Source organism: Emericellopsis cladophorae (assembly GCF_022114955.1).
Source record: "Emericellopsis cladophorae strain MUM 19.33 chromosome Unknown NODE_1_length_1489480_cov_119_871856, whole genome shotgun sequence".
Lineage (NCBI taxonomy): Eukaryota > Fungi > Ascomycota > Sordariomycetes > Hypocreales > Bionectriaceae > Emericellopsis > Emericellopsis cladophorae.
In genome coordinates this window covers 278286-296353 of record NW_026250926.1, presented here as the reverse complement: position 1 = coordinate 296353, position 18068 = coordinate 278286, and the positions used below count along the sequence as shown (strand labels likewise).

The 18068-nt window shown below is 57.2% G+C and overlaps 9 protein-coding genes across 9 annotated transcripts; 5 read left to right on the top strand and 4 right to left on the bottom strand.

Annotated features, from left to right (window-relative positions):
• Nucleotides 1-276: 276 nt before the first annotated feature.
• On the bottom strand, nucleotides 277-1478 carry J7T54_005967 (uncharacterized protein; the record flags this gene model as incomplete). The annotated part of the gene is made up of 2 exons (XM_051510838.1): nucleotides 277-1365; nucleotides 1443-1478. The coding sequence occupies 2 exons, from the start codon at nucleotides 1476-1478 to the stop codon at nucleotides 277-279; spliced, it is 1125 nt and encodes a 374-aa protein (XP_051366489.1).
• A 2117-nt stretch (nucleotides 1479-3595) lies between these two features.
• Nucleotides 3596-5196, bottom strand: J7T54_005966 (putative Cutinase negative acting protein; the record flags this gene model as incomplete). Its single annotated transcript, XM_051510827.1, has 3 exons — nucleotides 3596-3947; nucleotides 3997-4586; nucleotides 4636-5196. 3 exons carry the CDS (start codon nucleotides 5194-5196, stop codon nucleotides 3596-3598), a joined length of 1503 nt encoding a protein of 500 aa, XP_051366488.1.
• Nucleotides 5197-5623: 427 nt separating this feature from the next.
• On the top strand, nucleotides 5624-6074 carry J7T54_005965 (to mitochondrial NADH-ubiquinone oxidoreductase 12 kDa subunit precursor; the record flags this gene model as incomplete). The annotated part of the gene is made up of 2 exons (XM_051510816.1): nucleotides 5624-5849; nucleotides 5911-6074. The coding sequence occupies 2 exons, from the start codon at nucleotides 5624-5626 to the stop codon at nucleotides 6072-6074; spliced, it is 390 nt and encodes a 129-aa protein (XP_051366487.1).
• A 645-nt stretch (nucleotides 6075-6719) lies between these two features.
• J7T54_005964 (54S ribosomal protein-like protein) lies at nucleotides 6720-7380 on the top strand (the record flags this gene model as incomplete). Its single annotated transcript, XM_051510804.1, has 2 exons — nucleotides 6720-7050; nucleotides 7124-7380. The coding sequence occupies 2 exons, from the start codon at nucleotides 6720-6722 to the stop codon at nucleotides 7378-7380; spliced, it is 588 nt and encodes a 195-aa protein (XP_051366486.1).
• A 581-nt stretch (nucleotides 7381-7961) lies between these two features.
• Nucleotides 7962-9025, bottom strand: J7T54_005963 (Actin-binding WH2; the record flags this gene model as incomplete). The annotated part of the gene is made up of 3 exons (XM_051510793.1): nucleotides 7962-8398; nucleotides 8458-8890; nucleotides 8942-9025. The coding sequence occupies 3 exons, from the start codon at nucleotides 9023-9025 to the stop codon at nucleotides 7962-7964; spliced, it is 954 nt and encodes a 317-aa protein (XP_051366485.1).
• Nucleotides 9026-10102: 1077 nt separating this feature from the next.
• Nucleotides 10103-11356, top strand: J7T54_005962 (uncharacterized protein; the record flags this gene model as incomplete). Its single annotated transcript, XM_051510782.1, has 1 exon — nucleotides 10103-11356. The coding sequence occupies one exon, from the start codon at nucleotides 10103-10105 to the stop codon at nucleotides 11354-11356; it is 1254 nt and encodes a 417-aa protein (XP_051366484.1).
• A 382-nt stretch (nucleotides 11357-11738) lies between these two features.
• Nucleotides 11739-13561, top strand: J7T54_005961 (uncharacterized protein; the record flags this gene model as incomplete). Its single annotated transcript, XM_051510772.1, has 4 exons — nucleotides 11739-12189; nucleotides 12241-12394; nucleotides 12451-12887; nucleotides 12945-13561. The coding sequence occupies 4 exons, from the start codon at nucleotides 11739-11741 to the stop codon at nucleotides 13559-13561; spliced, it is 1659 nt and encodes a 552-aa protein (XP_051366483.1).
• Nucleotides 13562-14501: 940 nt separating this feature from the next.
• Nucleotides 14502-14987, top strand: J7T54_005960 (uncharacterized protein; the record flags this gene model as incomplete). Its single annotated transcript, XM_051510685.1, has 1 exon — nucleotides 14502-14987. The coding sequence occupies one exon, from the start codon at nucleotides 14502-14504 to the stop codon at nucleotides 14985-14987; it is 486 nt and encodes a 161-aa protein (XP_051366482.1).
• Nucleotides 14988-15360: 373 nt separating this feature from the next.
• On the bottom strand, nucleotides 15361-17789 carry J7T54_005959 (uncharacterized protein; the record flags this gene model as incomplete). The annotated part of the gene is made up of 3 exons (XM_051510576.1): nucleotides 15361-17083; nucleotides 17137-17424; nucleotides 17545-17789. The coding sequence occupies 3 exons, from the start codon at nucleotides 17787-17789 to the stop codon at nucleotides 15361-15363; spliced, it is 2256 nt and encodes a 751-aa protein (XP_051366481.1).
• Between the last annotated feature and the right edge of the window lie 279 nt (nucleotides 17790-18068).

Genomic DNA, 18068 nt, shown 5'->3' with positions numbered 1-18068 from the left:
TGTCCTCTCGTTGCACACGTTTGAAGCCACGTCTTTTACCATAAATAATGTTGCTTGACTGATATGCTATAAACTCCAGACCTAGTCGCACCTATCCATGCAAATGTCGCAGCTGAAACTTTGCTGGGGAAATCGCCAACCATGTGCCCTCTACCGCCGACGTGATCTTTGTCCTCATCAGCCATTCATTCCTTTCCCAACAAGTGGTATGTATCTGTCCTCCCTCCGGCATGACTGGCTCAAGTTCTCGCGTCATCATGAGATACGAGCTGCTTCTCAGGCCACAATACTCTTCCCCACGCTGCTCCACTTGAATCGTCGCAGGGTTCCAGAGGACCCCCGGATCGCCTCCCGACCGCACGATGCCGTGTCGTTGACGCCGCCCACCGAAGCAGAGAGACCCTCCTGACGCCCAACCTCCCTCCCAATCACGTACCCTGCACCAAAGCCCACGACGGACACGAGCACCACGACACCCGCGCTCACCACCCAGGTAAGTAGCGTGGGTGACACAAACGTCTCATCCTCGACCACGGCCGTCTTCTTCTTCTTGGAGGCCCGTGCCGAGGAGCTTCTCTTCACCTTGCCCGAGCTCCCATTGTTCCGCGAGGGTGATCGCGCGGGCGAAGATCTCTTTCTACGCGACGAGTCGCCCACGGCCTGCAGCGCTGGCTCACCCTCGCCCATTAACTCAGACTCAGGGACGAGACGCAGATCCATGAGCTGATTACTCGGTCCCACGCCGTTCCTCGCTATCCGTTGGGCCTCTGCCTCTTCCTTGGGCTTTGGTAATCCTCGTGCCGCAGCCGCGCATGACAGCAAGGTCGTCAGGGACGCTCGCAACGCCTCCTCATTGTCCTCGCGCGACGACGGCGACATGAACTGCGGTCCACGATGCACGCGCGTCTGCGAGCGCTGCGAAAAGGACGGCCTCGTGAAGCCACTGTGCGGGTGGGACGACGTTGCGGCGTTGGTAGAGTAGCTCCTCTGGGGGTGGCTTGGAGGGTGCGAGAAGGCATTGGGCTGTGGCTGAAAGGTCGGTCGATCCGCTGTGCGCCCAGCCAAGGCCGTGGCGTTGTCGCCATCATCGGACTCGTCGTCGTCGTCCCCCGATGAATCGTCCGCTTCGTCATCCTCGGGCGCCGATGCAATGTTCTCCGCCGAGCTGGCGAGTCGCCTGTCCTCGTCATCGGTATCGCTCGAGTCGTTGTCCTCCTGACTGCTCGAGCCGACATACATGGCCGTGCGCTCTTGCGGGAGTGACCGCGCCGACGCTGGCGCCCGCCGTCGTCTGTGTTGTGAGTTTACTTGCAACCCAGTGGTCACGATCTCGTCGCCGATGCTGGAGAGGGATGACGACGAGGGCTGTGATGAAACCTCGATCCAGGATTCTGCTGATACAGATGTGAGATGTATAACTTCATGGCAAGGGGCAGACGAACCGTCAAAACGCCGTTGCTGGTGTTGAGGTAGGACATGACCTAGTCGTCCAGGCGCATGCGACGATCTACCCTGTTGTTGGTGCACGCCGTCCATCTTGCTTGGCTCGTTGCCTCACGGGCGTTTTATAGTGTCCACGACAAATGGGTCCCTTTTGACTTTGCAACAACTCTCACACGGATGCTGCGCCTCGGAGAATAATGCGTGATGGCGCGGCGTAGTATCACGAATAGTCGTCGTGCTGGTGTTGTCTCTTACACGTGGTCGCGTCAATACCCCACCTTCCCTGTGCTGCTGATGATGTCGCTTCGCTGGTAGCGATAAGAAAAAGGATCGCCAAGATGCAGGGACTTGCTGCTGCTGGGACCGAAGATGAAGTCCTGTCCGGAATGGGAGAAAATCAAATGCACAGCAAAGGGTACCAAGGAAGTGAGTAACTTGGTAATATAACAGGATGTCACGGCAGAATGCGAGGTCGGGGGATTTTGTTGTTGGATGGAATGGATGGGTGGATTGATTGGGGGGGGGGTTCCAGGCTGATCTGACCAGCGCAGCTCAATCTAGGCGCATGCATTCAGACTCGACAGGGAAGATAACAGCTTGGAGTAATAAAGGGCCCTCTGCCAATAGTATGGCATCCAGTCCCTCATTGGTACCCAACAGATCGCCCTCACGGCGGCGGCGGCGCCAGCGCATGACCTGAGCACCTCTGCGCGTGTGCTTCGTGACAAGGACAGACAATGTGCGCCCTCGTCCCCTTTCGTCGCCCGCCTATTCACGCGGAGGCCCCATGCTCATCACTTCCCCACAGGAATGGCCATGTCTTAGCACTGCCTTACTTTACAACGGGCTGATGAAGATACACAAAGACCATATGGACAACTTGGGCGAGGGGCCTGGCTTCCGTACTTCCGTAACGATGACGCCTACGTAGCGCAACAGCCGCTAACTTAAAAGACGGGATACGTACCTTCGGGGTGAAGATGTGGGGGGGGGGGACCCTTTGCGAGAGGCGCAGGAGGAGGCGGTGAAAGCGACTGGAGACGTCGATTCAAGACTGGGCGAATAATCCTGCTGAGCACGTATGGGCCTCGTGAGCAAAGGGTGGTGAGCACACTTAGCTAATGATGGGCGTGGTCACGAGCGGGGTGCAGTGACCGCCCACACACCCGTGACGAACACCGGCAGACTGACTGCTGAGTGAGTCTGGGTGTGGGGCACAGTAGCAGGTGGAGTTGCAGGAACGCAGGAGGCGGTGATTAGATTGATAAGATTAGATCCTAGAAACACCATCGCGGTGGGACGCAGGGTCTCTCCAAGTGGCTCGGAAAAAGACGCATGGCGGGTCTCGTTCGATGCATGGGCCAAATTGCGTGACTCCGAGTTCGGCGACCATCCCTTTGACAGAGAATGCAAACATTGCGTGATCGACGCTGGAGGTAGGATCATGTCCACGTAATGTTGCGTCGCGTTGATTTGGAGATGTGGTGGGCGGAACACATTCAGAAGCGAAGGGGAGAAGCTAAGTGAAATCTTGTATGAATTTATCTGAAATAGCAGACACTTTTCCGTCCAAACGCCGTGACTGTGCATGAATCTACTGACTATCGTACCAAGCATCAATACAATGCATTATACTCACCAAAGAAAGTATGGTCATATAACACTGGAAATCCCATGGGTTGGTGGGAGGACGTTACAGGGCAGTGGGTGAGGAAGCATATATCTTCAGGCAGGACACGAGAAAGCCCCCAGAGCTCGCTTCAAGAAAACGCGTCTCGAACGTTGAAAAAAGCCCCCAGAACCCTCATCAGTCTTTGTGCCGCGACCACGTTGGCCAGTCCAAGTAAGCAAGGACTGGCCATGGTTTGCCATCAAATCCCTCAGAAGCCAACTGGTATACATCAAGACGCCAAGGTCTTTGATTTGAGCCCACTGTATCAAAAAGCCATCAGGTGCGCGTGCCTTGCATGACAAGGCGTCGGCCACAAGCCCTCGGTCCACGATGAAAGCCCTCAGGTACATCCGACGTTGAGAAGACGACGTCGAGATGTTCTCAAGCCCACAGCAAGCGAAGAACCGGCCCCACTGATAGTGCCCTCGGTGCCCCTCACATGTTCGCTCCCACAAGTGTACATGCATAGCTTCCCATCCTTTAGTCAAAGGTGACCTTGGTGCCGGAGAAGCCACCACGACCACCGAAGCCGCCACGGCTTCCACCACGGCCACGACCACCACGGTCGCCAAAGCCACCACGTCCGCCACGGCCTCCGCCGCGACCACCGCCACCACGGCCACCGCCGAAGCCACCTCCACCGCGACCACCGCCGAAGCCACCACGACCACCGCCGCTCTGGGGAGGACGCTGGCTGGCAAAGTCAAGGCGCACACTGCGCGACATGCGACCGTTGCCGATGGAAGCACCGTTCATCTCGGAGAAGGCAGTCTTGGCATCCTCCACGGAGCTGAAGCTCACGTAGCCAAAGCCCTTGGGGTTGCCGGAGTCCCTGGGTCAGGTCAGTATATGGTCATTCTGAAGGAACTTGTATAACGTACGGGTCCGTGGGCAGGCGGATGCTGGTAGGCTCAGCAGCCTCGCTGAAAAAGGCACGGACGGCGTCCTGGTCGACGTCAAAGGGCAGGTTGCCGACAAAGAGGGTGTCCGACTCGGGGCTGACGCTGTCGCCGTGCTTCTGGGCGCGGTCGGCGGCGCGCGACTGGGGGTTGGCGTCGGCGGGCTTGGCGTTGGCGTAGTCGAGGTTGATGGCGCGGTTGTCAATCATCTGGCCCTGCATGGCCTCGTAGGCCTTGGTGCAGGCCTCGGGCGTCTCAAAGTCGACGTAGCCGAAGCCCTTGCTGCGGTTGTTGTTCATACGGTCGGTGACGACGCGGGCGCCACTGAGGCCCTCAAACTCGGAGAAGGCCTGGTACAGCATGTCGTCGTCGACACCCCAGCTAAGGCTGCCGGCGAAGAGAGTTGTGGGGGCGTTCTCGTCCACCTTGGCCTTCTTGGTGGTGGTGTCCTCCTCGTCCTCAGCCTTGCGCTTCTTGGAGGGAGCGGCCTTGGTCTCCTCAGCCTCATCCGAGCTGTCGGCAGAGTCGTCGCTATCGTCACTGTCATCCTCAGAGTCATCATCAGACTCGGCCTGGGACAAGTTAGCAATGGACCTTGGGATGAACGGGCGGTGTACTGACTTTCTTCGTCTCAGCCTTAGCGGCAGGCTTGGCGGCCTCTTCGTCGTCGTCGCTCGAGTCAGAGTCATCCGAGTCCTCCTCATCATCGTCCTCAGAGTCATCGTCAGAGGACTGCTCCTTCTTGGCGGCGGGCTTGGCCTTGGCGGCAGCAGCAGCACCGTTGACCTTCTTGGCCTTGGGCTTCTCCTCCTCCTCCTCCTCCTCGGACGAGTCGTCAGAGTCGGAATCTTCCTCAGACGAAGACTCCTCCTTCTTGGCAGGGGCCTTCTTGCCGTTGGTCTTAGCGGCAGGCTTCTTAGTCTCCGCCTCAGACTCAGAAGAGTCAGAGCTGTCGGAGTCGTCAGACTCCTCTTCCTCCGATTCGGAAGACGAAGACTCGGGCTCGACAACCTTCTTCTTCTTGCTGGACTTCTTCTCCTCCTTCACAATGTTCTTGGCAGAAGCCTTGGCAGCGTCCTTGGACTTGACCTTGGTATCTTGCGAGGCCTTTGTGACGCCGCCGTTCTTGACAGCCTTGGAAGGGGCAGCAGCCGCCTTCTTGCTTTCCTTAACCTTGCCCATTGTGATGGTTTGTGTGCGATTTGGGGGTATATAGAAGAGAGTGAAAGTGTAGGGGGTTTTCTGCGACGGGAAGAGAGGCAGAAAAAGTGCGATGCAAGAGAACGATGAAAACTTAGACTCTGCTCCCGTTTTAAGTGTGGGTGGTTGGGGGTCTTTTTGGGGTCCAGCCTGACGGCTAAAAATCCCTGATTTTTTCTTTGCGACGACTTTTTTTCTTTTTGCCCGCCTGCGCCGTGGTGGGGCTTCCCGAAGGCGGTCAGCACTGATGCGGAAGGTACGTACCGCGAGGCTGCCGCTTTGGCGCCTGAGCAATCAGGACGCAACAATTGGTCCCGGTGGGCTGTGAGTGCTGCCCTTCTGATAGAACCACCAACTGCGACGACTTCCAACCATTCAATTGAAGCCGACTCCCTCACAAATCGACATCATGCCTACTCCCGAGTCCGAGAACTTCAAATCGATGAAGCCCAAGGTCGCCCCCACCTTCAATGGTGTGGACTTTAGCGACCCCAAGGCCTTCAAGGCGGCCGAAGATGCTATCATCCGCGAGCAATGGGTCGGCGCCATGATGATCCGTCTTGTTGGCGAGGAGATGAACAAGTGCTATATGCGTGAGGGTGTCAACCACCTCGAGAACTGCGGGCACCTACGAGGTAGGCAGCGTTGGGACCTGCCATGCCGATCACAGACAGACAGGCTAACCCACCTGGACAGAACGTTACCTCCAGCTCCTGGCTGCGAACAAGATCAAGGGCACCAAGTTCCAACAACAAAACTACATGACAAAGCAAGACGAGGCGGTCGACTTGGAGGCCAAGGTTCACCCCATCAACAGGATCGCTCAGCTCAAAGAGGACCCCAAGGGTGCTAGACCCTAGAGGATTGGAATGACGGAGACGAAAGGACACGGCACTTGGTGGCAGTAATCGCCAACTGCACCACAACACGCTGGTAGCCGAGGCAGCATGTACATAGAAGGCGACATTCTCCGGCGGAGACAGGAAGTCCATGCATTGGGACTGGCCGGTGCCATGTACAGTCATGTAGAAGAGCATATGACATGTATACCCTCATCCACGAAGAAGCGGCCTGTGCTGCGATAGCTTCTATCATTTCAGCGGAACATCCAGGTCTACGAGTGCGCAAAGCTATTCACAAAACCTTTGGCTCCCCCATACTTGGAAAGCCCAAGCAATCTCATGGTGGTGACAGGATGAGCTTCTAATCAAGGGTCGCATTCCAAGTCTTTCTCGCTTGCTCCATGCGGCGTACCCCAACTGCTATTAATCACTATCTCAGACAGAGACATTAGAGAAATTGTCTGCTAAATGGTGCCTCATCCGAGTCCTCATCGTGTCCTGCATCTGCCAACGTCAGAACGAAGCTGTTCGTCCAAGACCCACCAAGACCGCGCCAACCGCCTATGATTGGCCATGGGCCACGCGACTCCCAAACGCCCAAAAACTTCAAATTACAAGCGGCCGTAGAGCTCGTCCGTCTGAACAACCCATAGATCCGCCACGATGCTCTGCACACGGTGTCTGCGCACTGCATTTCCCTCGCAAAACCTCCTGCGAACGACCACCCGCTACATCTCCACCTCGCGACCCTTCCTGAGCGAAGCAGCACCGCCACTGTCGACGCCAATATCATCCCCCGGCGATGCAGCGCCCGCGGCAGCCCCCAAGATCTCCTCCTGCCCCGAGGGCACGGTGATGAAGGGCCTCAACTACCTGAAGAACGGAGAGGACCCTGTCGCGATGAAAGACGAGGAGTACCCGGCCTGGCTATGGGAGTGTCTCGAGGTGACGGAGAAGACGGGGGCAGGCGAAGAGGATCTGGATGACGAGTTCTGTACGTGCCCTTCACACCCCTTGGCAGTTTCGAAACATGCGGTTCACATGATGGGAGTGCTAACAATACACAGCCAAGTCCAAGAAGAAGCGCAAGCAGGCTATGAAGCGCAAGCGTGAAATCGACGAGAAGCTCCTGGCCGAGGGCAACTTTGAGGCGCTCGAGCCCAAGGTGCCGCTGCAGCACCAATCGGTCAACCTGCCTGGCAAGGAGGGCGGTTCCACCGAGGAGAATCTGGCGGCGAAGAAGGCGAGAGACGAGCTGATGAGGGCCATGAGGGTCGAGAGGAAGGCCAAGATCAAGGAGCGCAACTACCTCCAGTCCATGTAAAAGAGGAGGGAATCTTCACAAGAAGCGCTGTACGATATATACCGGTCGGATTGTATTATTTATTTGCATACTTGGGTAGAGGGCGCACCACGGCATTGCGTCGCTGATAAACCAAGTCCTCCCCCCCGGCTCTCCAGAACGAGTTGAATGTGTGAAAAAGGTTTGCTAATACCTCTATACTGGCGTGCTCAATTGCAGGAATGCTATATTACGCCTATCTGCCAGATTCTCGTACACTTCCTAGACGAGCTACGCTTTTGCCCCTCCCGTCCTCACGTCTCCTTTCCTAGTTGTAGGCGCTCAGGTCTAGAGGGACACTGCTGCCTCGTCCCGCTCGGTACTTCTTTGGTCGGTTGACGTATTCCCTCGGCTTGGGTAGAAGGCTCTCGTCTTTGAAATGCCACCTCGAATCTGTGATTGTGATTCTAGATCCAGAACCACCAACGCCGCCGCTGGGACTCGGAGAATGGCCTTGCGGTGACGGGCTGGGCGATTTCGACCCGTTGGCTGTGAGAGTGAACATGCTAGGGTCCAACATGGCTTGACGCAAGGAGGACCCTCGAGCCCTCGTCGGTGCCGCCTCAGGGGGTGGGGAGCTCGGCTTGGGTGGTGCTGGCGCCGCGGATGGGGGCGGCGGAGGTGGCGCGGGTGGTGCCGCGCTCGGGGCTGGCGAGGGCGAGGACTGGCCAGCCGCGCGGATCGCTGCTTGGGCCGCCAGTGTAGCCCCCGACTGTGATGATGCTGGTGGCGGCGGCGGCGGTTGCGCTCGAGGCGAGGGGGCAGCAGCAGGTGGCGGAGGCGGAGGCGGAGGAGCAGGAGGCAGTGACGGCGCGGAAGAGGGAGGAGGCGGTGGTGGAGCTGGAGGTGCCGAAGGCGCAGATGCTGCTGGAGGCGGGGGTGGAGGCGGAGGTGGAGGTCCAGCGGGCGTCGAGGTCGAGGATGTGGTTGAGAGGTTGGACGGCTTGCGTGACGTTGGCAGCGGAGGAGGTTTCTTGCCAATGGGCGGTGGCGGTGGCTTCTTGCCCGTGGGCGGTTTGGGAACCTCTTTCAGTAGCCCAGGAGGAGCAGGAGGCCGACCTCCCGGTATGGCGGGCGCGGCGCTTGCTGGAGGTCGAGGAGCGGAGTCTGTGGGTGGTTTGGGTGCCGACAGCGTCGACTCGCCAGGGTCCGACAAGTACGATGAGTCCTGGTCCCTGCCTGTGTCGATGCCTCCCCTCTTCTTCAGCTTGGGCATGCCTCCGGCGAACAAGCCCCCCAACTGTGGTGCGGCGTCCATGCTTGGACCCGATGACTGTCCTTGGTCGCTGTTGCTCCTTGCTCGGTTTCCAGGCACAGGCGGTGCGAGTCCCCCCGGCGGTGCTGGTGCGCCCATGCCTGGCACAGGAGGCGCGCCTCCTACCGGTGGTCCCCTGCCGCCTCCTGATGATCCGCCGACGATAGGCGCAGAACGGTCGTTGGTAACAGCCTTTTTCAACGGTTTGCCTTTGGAAATGTCGGAGAGAAGGGCACCCTGGAGACGGTTAGAAGTGCGCAAGGCCACTCATGCGTGAGGTATACTCACTCTGCCCGCACCACCGGGTGGTGGCCCTCGTGGTAGATCACCAGGAGGCGGCGGCGGCGGCGGCGGTCCTCCCGCTCCTGGCATTGGTGGCGGAGGTGGAGGTGGAGGCGGCATTGTGATTTAGGTATGTCGAGGCTCAGGAGTATTGAAAAGTTGAGGGCAGAGCCATGCGGGACAGATGTCCAGGCAGTCTCGAGAGCGTGCCAGTCAACGTCAAGGCGCCTGTGGGCTGCAGCCTTGGCCAGCGTTGGTTGGGCCGTGGAAGTCTGACGGTCTGTTATTTGTCAGGGCGCTCGCTACTTGACAGCCGCAATTGTCGCTTAGTCGAAAAGGCGAGCTATTGTTGACGAGTTTCGGAATCAATGCTGCCGCTCTGCTGGTGAAATACTCTGCGGTATGGTTGCTGGAGCTGTCGTGTGCAGTTTCGTCATCTTGCTTGTCTGTCTGCGCCATCGGCTGACTGTGCACAACGTGGCTGTCGTCGTCCTTCACAGGCGCCCCGCCCTGCTGCAGCGACGGCCCACAGGTCGACAGAATTCCCGCCGGACTGGCTAGATAGGGTCGAATATTTGCACTTGTCCCACAGGCTTTTAATCCAGGAAATAGTGAAATTGAATACGTTTGACAGGTATTTATGTAGTTTCCTTACACCATTGCGTCGGCTTTTGAGACCAAGATCTCCTTATAGATGCTACACTTGGGGGCTCACAACCTCGGTACTATCTACACAGTCCTTCGCAATTCTGGCAATTCCCGCTGCAGCTAGGTCTCTGAAGTAAGGTAGACATAATCTGAGTGGATTTTCCGTTAGTTTGAGGGATACTTGATAGAGGTTATTCCCTTAATTGGTTTGAATGTGGCACGTTTGTCAAGCTAGTTGTCTTCGAAATCAGTATAAAGTACGCTCAGGAGGTTTCAGTGATACCTAGGCGTGGACTAAATCGTAGGAAGCTCTCTAAAGCCCCTCTGCTCTAACAGCTTGTGCCGCCGACTAATGGCTCCTTACCCATGTGGATACGTACTGCAACGCCTTCACGTTCAAATTCAGGACGGATCGCCAAGAAGTTGGGGACTCGATTGCGCAGCAAAGACCAGGCTACCTACCACAATCTCGCAACTGGGAGGCTCGCCAAAGTTCGAGGCGCCTACCAAAGCGCAGTCATGCGTCGCACGAACCCCCAGAAGCTAGGCTCGCTATGCCAGCAATGCTCGGCCATTCCGCCACAGACTGCTCGACAGCCACTCGCTCTGCGCGTCCGACGTGCCCAGGCCGCGATACATGCTTCGAACAGGCCTTCACGAGTGTTCACGAAGAGATGGGCCTCGACATCGACGACCAAACCCCAAGCTGCATCGACACCGCAGCCGCCAGTGCCGGCTCCTGACGCTGCGTCCGCGATCGAGGTATCCAAGCCGCCTCGCGAAGTCGCCCAAGGGGTCGACAAAGCCCTCCACGATTTCATCAGCCTCGTGGAAACACAGGGTCCCGAAAAGAGCGCGGCAGCGAAAGCTTTGCAGACATGTCTCCGCGCCGCAACTAGTATTCATCCTCACCTGAAAAGGGTGCGCAGCCAACAGCCGGCCTCGCGGCTGGCAGCTCTGGCCATGGAGCGTCGTGGCACGGCACCCGCCACGGACACGGAGCTCATGAACGCCAACTTGCGCATATCCATAGCTGCGCACGCCATTGTCGCGCATCCCAATGTGGAGATGACGCAAAATCTGCTGGAACTCTATGTCCACACGCAAGCCCATCTCGGCCGGCCCGAGACGCTGCCCGCGGTGCTCGAGCTCTACGCCCACAAAGATAAGCCGGTGCTCAAGGATGGCAAGGTGACATATGTGCCGCAGAACCCAAACAGGGCAGACAAGGCCGTTGAGAAGGGTGTTGCCGACATTGCCCTGCAGACGGCCATTGACGCGAAGCACCTTGATGCCGCGCTTGGCATCACGGAGGCGGCGTTTTGCGTCAAGGCTTTCAAGCGCCAAAAGCTAATCAAGCAGGGCGCCGGCCCCTTTATGACGCTCGTATCACTCCCCTTTGGCATCTTGGGTCTCGGCACGGCATATGCACACTACTGGCAAAACACAATGGACGTGATGACGGCAACGGCAATTGGTGTCTCTGCCATTTCGGGGTACTTCTTTGTCGTGGGCGGACTGGGCATCATTGCAAAGCTCAGCGCCAAGGACCAGATGAGGCGGGTGACATGGCTGCCGGGCACACCGCTGCGCTACCGCTGGATTAGAGAGGAGGAGCGCGAGGCACTAGACAAGATCTCATGTGCGTGGGGGTTCAAAGAGACGTGGCGACACGGCGAGGAGACAGGTCCGGAGTGGGAAGGACTGCGCGAGCACATGGGCTATCGCCAGATGATTCTCGACCGCGTGGAATTCATGGAAGGAATGAACTAGACGAGTGAGCGCGGCTGGCTTTCTCATTCGTCGATATGTAAGTACTTATATTAGCTTGGATGTACAACAGGGTTTGAATGCAAGCGCTGGTCAAAGGTTGTTTCTTGTTCACGACAGGGCAAGTGTACCTGGTATGGCATTGTCTTGACTCAGGGGCAACCCATGCCGTAAGGTTGGGTCCGCCATGTTTCCCAAGGTAACGGAAAGTCGCCACGAGGCTTGAGACTTTCGCTCGACAAGCACGCCATAACTGACAACTACATTGCGAAACGACATTGCAGCTTATCTTGCCGAGTATCCCGAATTTATATAACAGTGTATCCTCGTGCTCTATCGTCCTGTGTTCCCTCGCAAGGTACAGACGCAGTCGACATTCGCAGCCATGGCCCCAAACGAAATGGCCACCACTGGACCACCGACCTACGGCAAAGAGCTTGCTAGAGCCTCTGTCACAGAAGTCGGCCCTGGGGAAGAGAGGCAGCGAGGCCCCTCGGGCAAGCCGGACTCGGTCATCGAAACAAATGAGCGTCCCGTATCCGCACATAGCGACACTGAGGGTTGGGTCACGACACTCGATGGCATCCGCGTTGTTGGCCTCACCGAAGACGATGAGGCCTTCTACAAGGGTTTCACGGCTGCTCAGCGACGCAGAGTTCGTCTCAAGACGGACGTGCGATTGCTTCCTGTGCTCTGCGTACTCTATCTCTTTGCGCAGCTGGACCGTGGCAACATTGGAAATGCGAGGATCGAGGGTTTCCAAAAGGACCTAAGCATGACAGAAAAGCAGTGGAACATTGTCCTGGCAGTGTTCTTCCTGCCATACTTCATCCTTGGTACGTCGACTGGATGTCCTGCGATGCACAGCCTTGGCTAACTGTCGGCAGAGGTACCCAGCAACATGTTCCTAAAGACGCTGAAGAGACCATCGCTCTACATCTCGGGCCTCGTCCTGGCTTGGGGGGTGGTGATGACCTGTCACGGTGTGCTCGAGGACTTTGGCGGAGCCGTTGCGCTGCGCCTGCTCCTCGGTGCATTCGAGTAAGCTAATAACCAGACATGGACCTGGTGAGGTGTACATACACTGACAATGACAGATCCGGCTTCTTCCCTGCTGCCATGTTCATCTGCTCCCAATGGTATCCCCGTCAATTTGTCGCCTTCCGCATGTCCATCTTTATGGCCGTAGCATCCGTCTCGGGCGCCTTCTCTGGTGTTCTGGCTGCTGCCATCTCCACCATGGGAGGCGTTGGAGGCCTGAAGCCCTGGCAATGGATCTTCCTCATTGAGGGCGGCGTTACCATCCTGCTGGGTTTGTTGACGACCGTGGTGCTGGTCGACTCACCCAGGACTTCGAAGTGGCTCACCCAAGACGAAAAGCGCTACCTCGAACTGATGAGTTTCATCCGCGACAATGGCAGTGCTAGGGTTGAGGGTGGACCAACAGTGTGGGATGACCTGAAGAGCATCACAAGCGACTGGCGGTACTGGACCCTCGGACTGGTGTTGCACAATGTTGGTGCTTGTGGTCTTGGTATGTTCCTTGCTCAATAAATGCGCGTGTTCGACAATGATCTCATAAAGGATACAGGACTCAAGTTCGCCGTTCCCACCATCATCAAGGGACTCGGCTGGAGCCGTCAGCACTCGCAGCTCCTCAGCGCAGTGCCTTACATTGCCGGCACATGCTCCGCCCTGGGTGTGTCGTTCTTTTCCGACCGCTGCTCCGTGCGTTCGCCCTTTGTGCTAGTCTGTCTCTCCAGCATCGGGCTCGGCTACATGATCTTGCTGATTGTAGCCATCGGCGTCGGCAAATCGACTCCCGGTGTCTTGGTCGGCATGTCCCTCGTCACATCCGGTATCTTCCCCATGGCCCCCCTCTGTGGCTCCTGGGTTTCGAACAACTTTGGTACGCCGTCCCGTCGCGCGGTTGGCATTGCCTTCATCATGGCAGTGGGCAGCATTGGTGGGCTCACTGGCAGCTTCGTCTATGACTACAAAGACGCACCGGGATTCTTCATGGCCTTCGGTGTCTGCCTGGGTCTGGCTGTCGTTGCCATCCTCATGGTGTTGGTGCTTATCTGGTCATACCTGCGCTCCAACGCAGAGCGTGTGTGGGTGTCAGAAGAGCAGGTCAGGAGCGAATATTCCGACAAGGAATTGATGGAGCTTGGGGACAAGTCACCCCTGTTCCGATATACTCTCTAAGGGGGGAAACGCGCACAGCGCAGCTCCAACCCAGCAGCGGTAACTCAAGAAGCGATAATGGAGTTGCTAGCGTAATGACATCAGTCTACATAATATGAATACTCGTACGTGTCCCGGGTTCAGTTAGCAGGTTTAGTGAAATCATCATAGATAGGGCTTCTAGAAGCGTCTGACCACACATAGTCTGAGCGGTCCGTGAGCCAACCATCAAATTGACGAAATTGCCTCACCTATCTTCGCTTGTAGTGGCTTGACTATGGACAAGCTGTTGTTGTCTCTGCGTCTGAGCACATTGAACCACTTGGCTTTAAGCGTAGGCTTAAGCTGAGCTACGTAAGACAACAAAGACAGGAAAACGGCCAATGTGCCGGCTCACGTCCGCTTGCTTTCCGTCCTTGCCATTGACGTCCCGAAAGGAACTTGCTCCTGTTCAAAAGATCCTGGCTCGTGTGTTATCGCTTCGATTTGCCTCGCATGCAAGGTCCGTTGATATTGAGGGTGCGTACGCCGTCTTCGCCTCCGTTTCGTTATACTTTGTGTTTGCGTCGATATTGGACTGTTCTAGCAAAAGCATGTTCCGTAGAACCAGCTTCCGACTTTGTTCATGTGTTCAGATGACCACTTCATGTCACTTGTTTGACGTGGTACACTGCTGTTTGGCCGTGTGTGGTTGTGAACCCCTTTTCGCCCACGTTCGTTTCCATCACATCGCCGTTCATCTACAAGCAGCAGTCAATCGACATATCTAAGCAGCATAAATATCTCTACATTTCAGATTCAATGATTCTTTTCGATTTCCTCATCAAACTCATCATTCCAACACAATTACACACAACAAGTGGCCAGCTTCCGGTTCCGCTTATACACAAACAACATCCACGACCAAAACCATCCAAGTCGTCAAAACATATCTAATCTTCCCCGCCAAAGCAAGATCAACATGTCTTCATACACGGATAGTCAACGTGCTTACCCCAACCGCTCTCCCCGCCATCAGCCCTCAACGCCCACCACCTTTGACGAGATGGGCATCCAGCCCATGTCTGACGCCCAAGAAGCAGCCTTGAGCCGGAAACCCTCTCTCGCTCGCTGCCTCACCCGTCGCATGATCGATGGCGATCGGCAGAAGGCTAACAAGGCCAAGGCCAAGGAGACTCGCCCATCCTCCCCCATGCCCCCTCAACCGTTCTCCACGGGCCATTCCACCCCAGGCTCCGACCCTCTGCTCAGCCAGAACAGTAAGTCTGGCCCTCGTAGCCGTGCCGAGATCATTGCTGATAAAACGATCCAGCGTCACAACCGCAAGGGCAAGTTCTACTGCCGTCATGCGTGGGAGTCGGGTTGTCGCTGCGAGAACCGTGCGCGCAAAGAGGGCGATATGTGCTTCAAGTGCAACGACGGTGCTTGCGCCTTTTGGCACCCATGAGTGCGGGTAAGAGGTACGTGGCCGTGGGATCTGCAGGGTTCGAACGGATGGGAAGGCGGAAGGAGTTTTGATTTCGGCTGATCCAAACTTATAGGAAACATGGGACAAGTATTATTTAAAAAAAAAGGGAGGGCGGTTCCACCTGCGACCTCTTCAATGAAAAACAAAAGAAGAATCACCATTGTGAATGACGGCATGATACAAGTGATAATCTAGATACTCTCACTTTACTGACGCTTCGGTCGCCCTACATGCTTCAGACTCGCTGTGAAAGAACGCGCATCGCAATGCCATGGTATGCTGAACACGCTAGACAGACAAGAAAGAGAAATGAAATGAAACGGCCCTTTGATGCTTCCATTATTGTCCAAGCTTAGCTCGTGACTCTCCTGACCCACAGCGTGCCGGTCTCGTAGTTTGCCTCGCGCTCCTGACGCTTGTACGCGCGGTGCAATTTCAAGCCTAGGTCGTACTCCTGCCTCTGCACCTCGGCGAGCTCCTCGCGAAGAACCTCGACTTTCCTCTTCTCCTCCTCGCGCTTGCGCAGCACCTCGTGGCTGGCCATGAGCCTGTCAGCGGGCATGAGTTCCGTCATCTTCTTGATGCTCCTACTGATGTTGTTGCGTCGATGGGCCAGCGCCTCAAGCTTCGTCTTGAGCAGCACGACGCGGTCTTTGGTGTCGACCATCTCCGGTGGCGCCGGGGGCAGATCCTTGCTCGTTGACATGATGGACATGGGCCGGCCAACCGGCTTGTCGTGGGCGATGCTCCGTGGCGTGCTGGCATGGTCGGACGTGGTGGCCGACTTGAGCGAAATCACCAGGGGGTCGTGCGGTACCGTCTGCGGGCTGTCTCGTCCGGGGACGGGTCTCCTACGATCCATCACGGAAGACGCTGGCTCGGAGACAGGCGGCACTTGCTCCTCGTTGGAGCGTCGAGAGGTCGTGTCGTCTGCAGATGTAGGGTACCTGGTGCTGCTGAGTTGCGACGGGGGCTGCGTCCGTGAGTCCTCCAGCAGCGGGGGAGTAGACGTGATCTGCTGCGGTGAGGTGGTCAGGGTCGGGTGATCGGGCTGCGTTGAGTAGACTGAGCTGGAGATGGACGGGTGGACGACGTGTGCTGGGCTGTTGGCAGCGTTGGGCGGGGGCTTGCGCTTGATGGCCTTGTCCGGGTTGGGAATCGTGAGTCGAGGGGGATGGGGCGAGACCCGAATCTGTGGCGGGGAATCGGGCGCCTCCATGGAGGAAGACATGTCCATGCCTGTTTCGTCTGTGGTGGTGGTGGCGTTTACAGCTGCGACGTTGTCTGTCGCAGGCTCGTTTGCGAAAGAGGCCCGGCCTTGGGGTTGAGGCGGTACCTGATTGTGGCGATGGGGCATGAACTTTCGAAGGGCTGCCATTTTCGACGAGCCATGTGCCATGTCGTGTGCCTGTTGACTTTGCCGTATAGGCTGAGCATGCTGCTCCTGTGTGCGCGCATCCCTCGCCCGCTCGGCCCTCTTGCTGCTCTTGGGCGGCACCTGCAGCGGCGGCACACTGGTCTTGTCCTGGACAGGTTTGACGACAGTCTCCCTGCCGCTGGCGCCCTGCCATGCTGGTCTGTTCTCGATGGGCTCCGTCTTTCCTTTCCCCAGCTGCTGGCGCACGCGCTGCCCAAGAGAAGGTGGGGGGTTCCTCGAGCGCTGGCCCAGCTGAGCCGTGACGGTGGTCTTCATGCCGTACATGGGCGCTTCGTCGCGGGGTTCGGTGCTCTCTGGTCGAGGATGCATTTGGTCGGTAGGATCCTCCCATCCGACGGCGTTGCGAGATGTGTGGTCCGATTCTATAGGAGGGGTCCCAGCCCTCAGGTGCGTGTCGCGATTCGCTCGCGGTCTTGGAGCCACTGCATCGGCGTCGCTCAGCTTCTGCTGCTGCCTTTTCATCGTGGGGATACTGCTGGACGGATGTTGACCACTGGACCGAAGAGCGGGCGAGGTAGCTGTTGATGAGTTGGCAGCGGGATGTTGCGCCAGTGGGTTGGCCCCCTCGATGAAATACTGTCGAGACACATCTGCGTCATCCTCCTCCATTGGCGAGACACTGTTGTCATTGTAGTACCTGCTAGTGTCACATGTCAGTCAGGGTACATTACGACCATTGCTTTCTCTTACGGGCTGTTCTCTGGGCTCAGTTCGGGGGAGCTTGGCAACGACACTCCATCCGTATTGATCGCCTTTTGCTGCTGTTGTAGTTGTGTGTAATACAGGCTCGCCATTTCGTCGCTCTGCGGTTGCCTCTTGTCGCAATGATCGTCGCTCACCACCAACTTTGGTACGGCAACTTCGCCGTTAACAGGTGGAGGGGGTGCCGGTTGGACTCTCTGGCGCCAGTCTGAGGTTCGTGGGAATTGTCGCGGTCGAGGCGCAGCTTCTGGTGTCGACGAAGAGGTGGAGCTTGGTCTGTTATTTTGGGCGCGTCAGCATCCCTTCATTCACTCTCGTGGTTGGTCGAACCCCCATCGCTTCTTGATCAGGAATTCGGAGCGATTGGGGGAGAAAGGCTCTCGCTCGCTCACTCACAGGTACTCGCGCAAAGCCAGAGGCGTGTCGCTTGAGCTGGGCACAGCCTTGCCCTGTTGAATCTCGAAGCGATGGGGTCGATTGCCACCTTCAGAAGATTTTGCAAGGCGCTCAATCCGATCGTCGAATCTGTCCTGCCAGAGTTGGGTGTCGGGGTCGTCTCGCGCCTTGGTGGTGGTGGTGGTGGTGGTGGTGGTGGCAGCTGGTGATTGCTGTTGTATGGCGCTGGAGAGTCGGTGCCACATTGTCGAGGGGGCGCGTCTGTCTGGCCGACAGCGGCATGCGCGACATGATATGGACCACTGATTCTCGATAAATAATAATCAGACCTCCCAGTCGCAGACGAGACGATTCAATTCGTTTCCTGGCAAAGTTGGAGGGGCACCGGTCGGCTCGACTCTCGTGGCGTGCATGACCCGACGGCGCGAGCTCTTGTTTCGAATCTTGCTGGCCCTCGACACCTCAGTGGCTCCAGACTCCAGGAGTCCAGCTTGCCTGATGTCGCGACGCACTAGGGGTTGGTG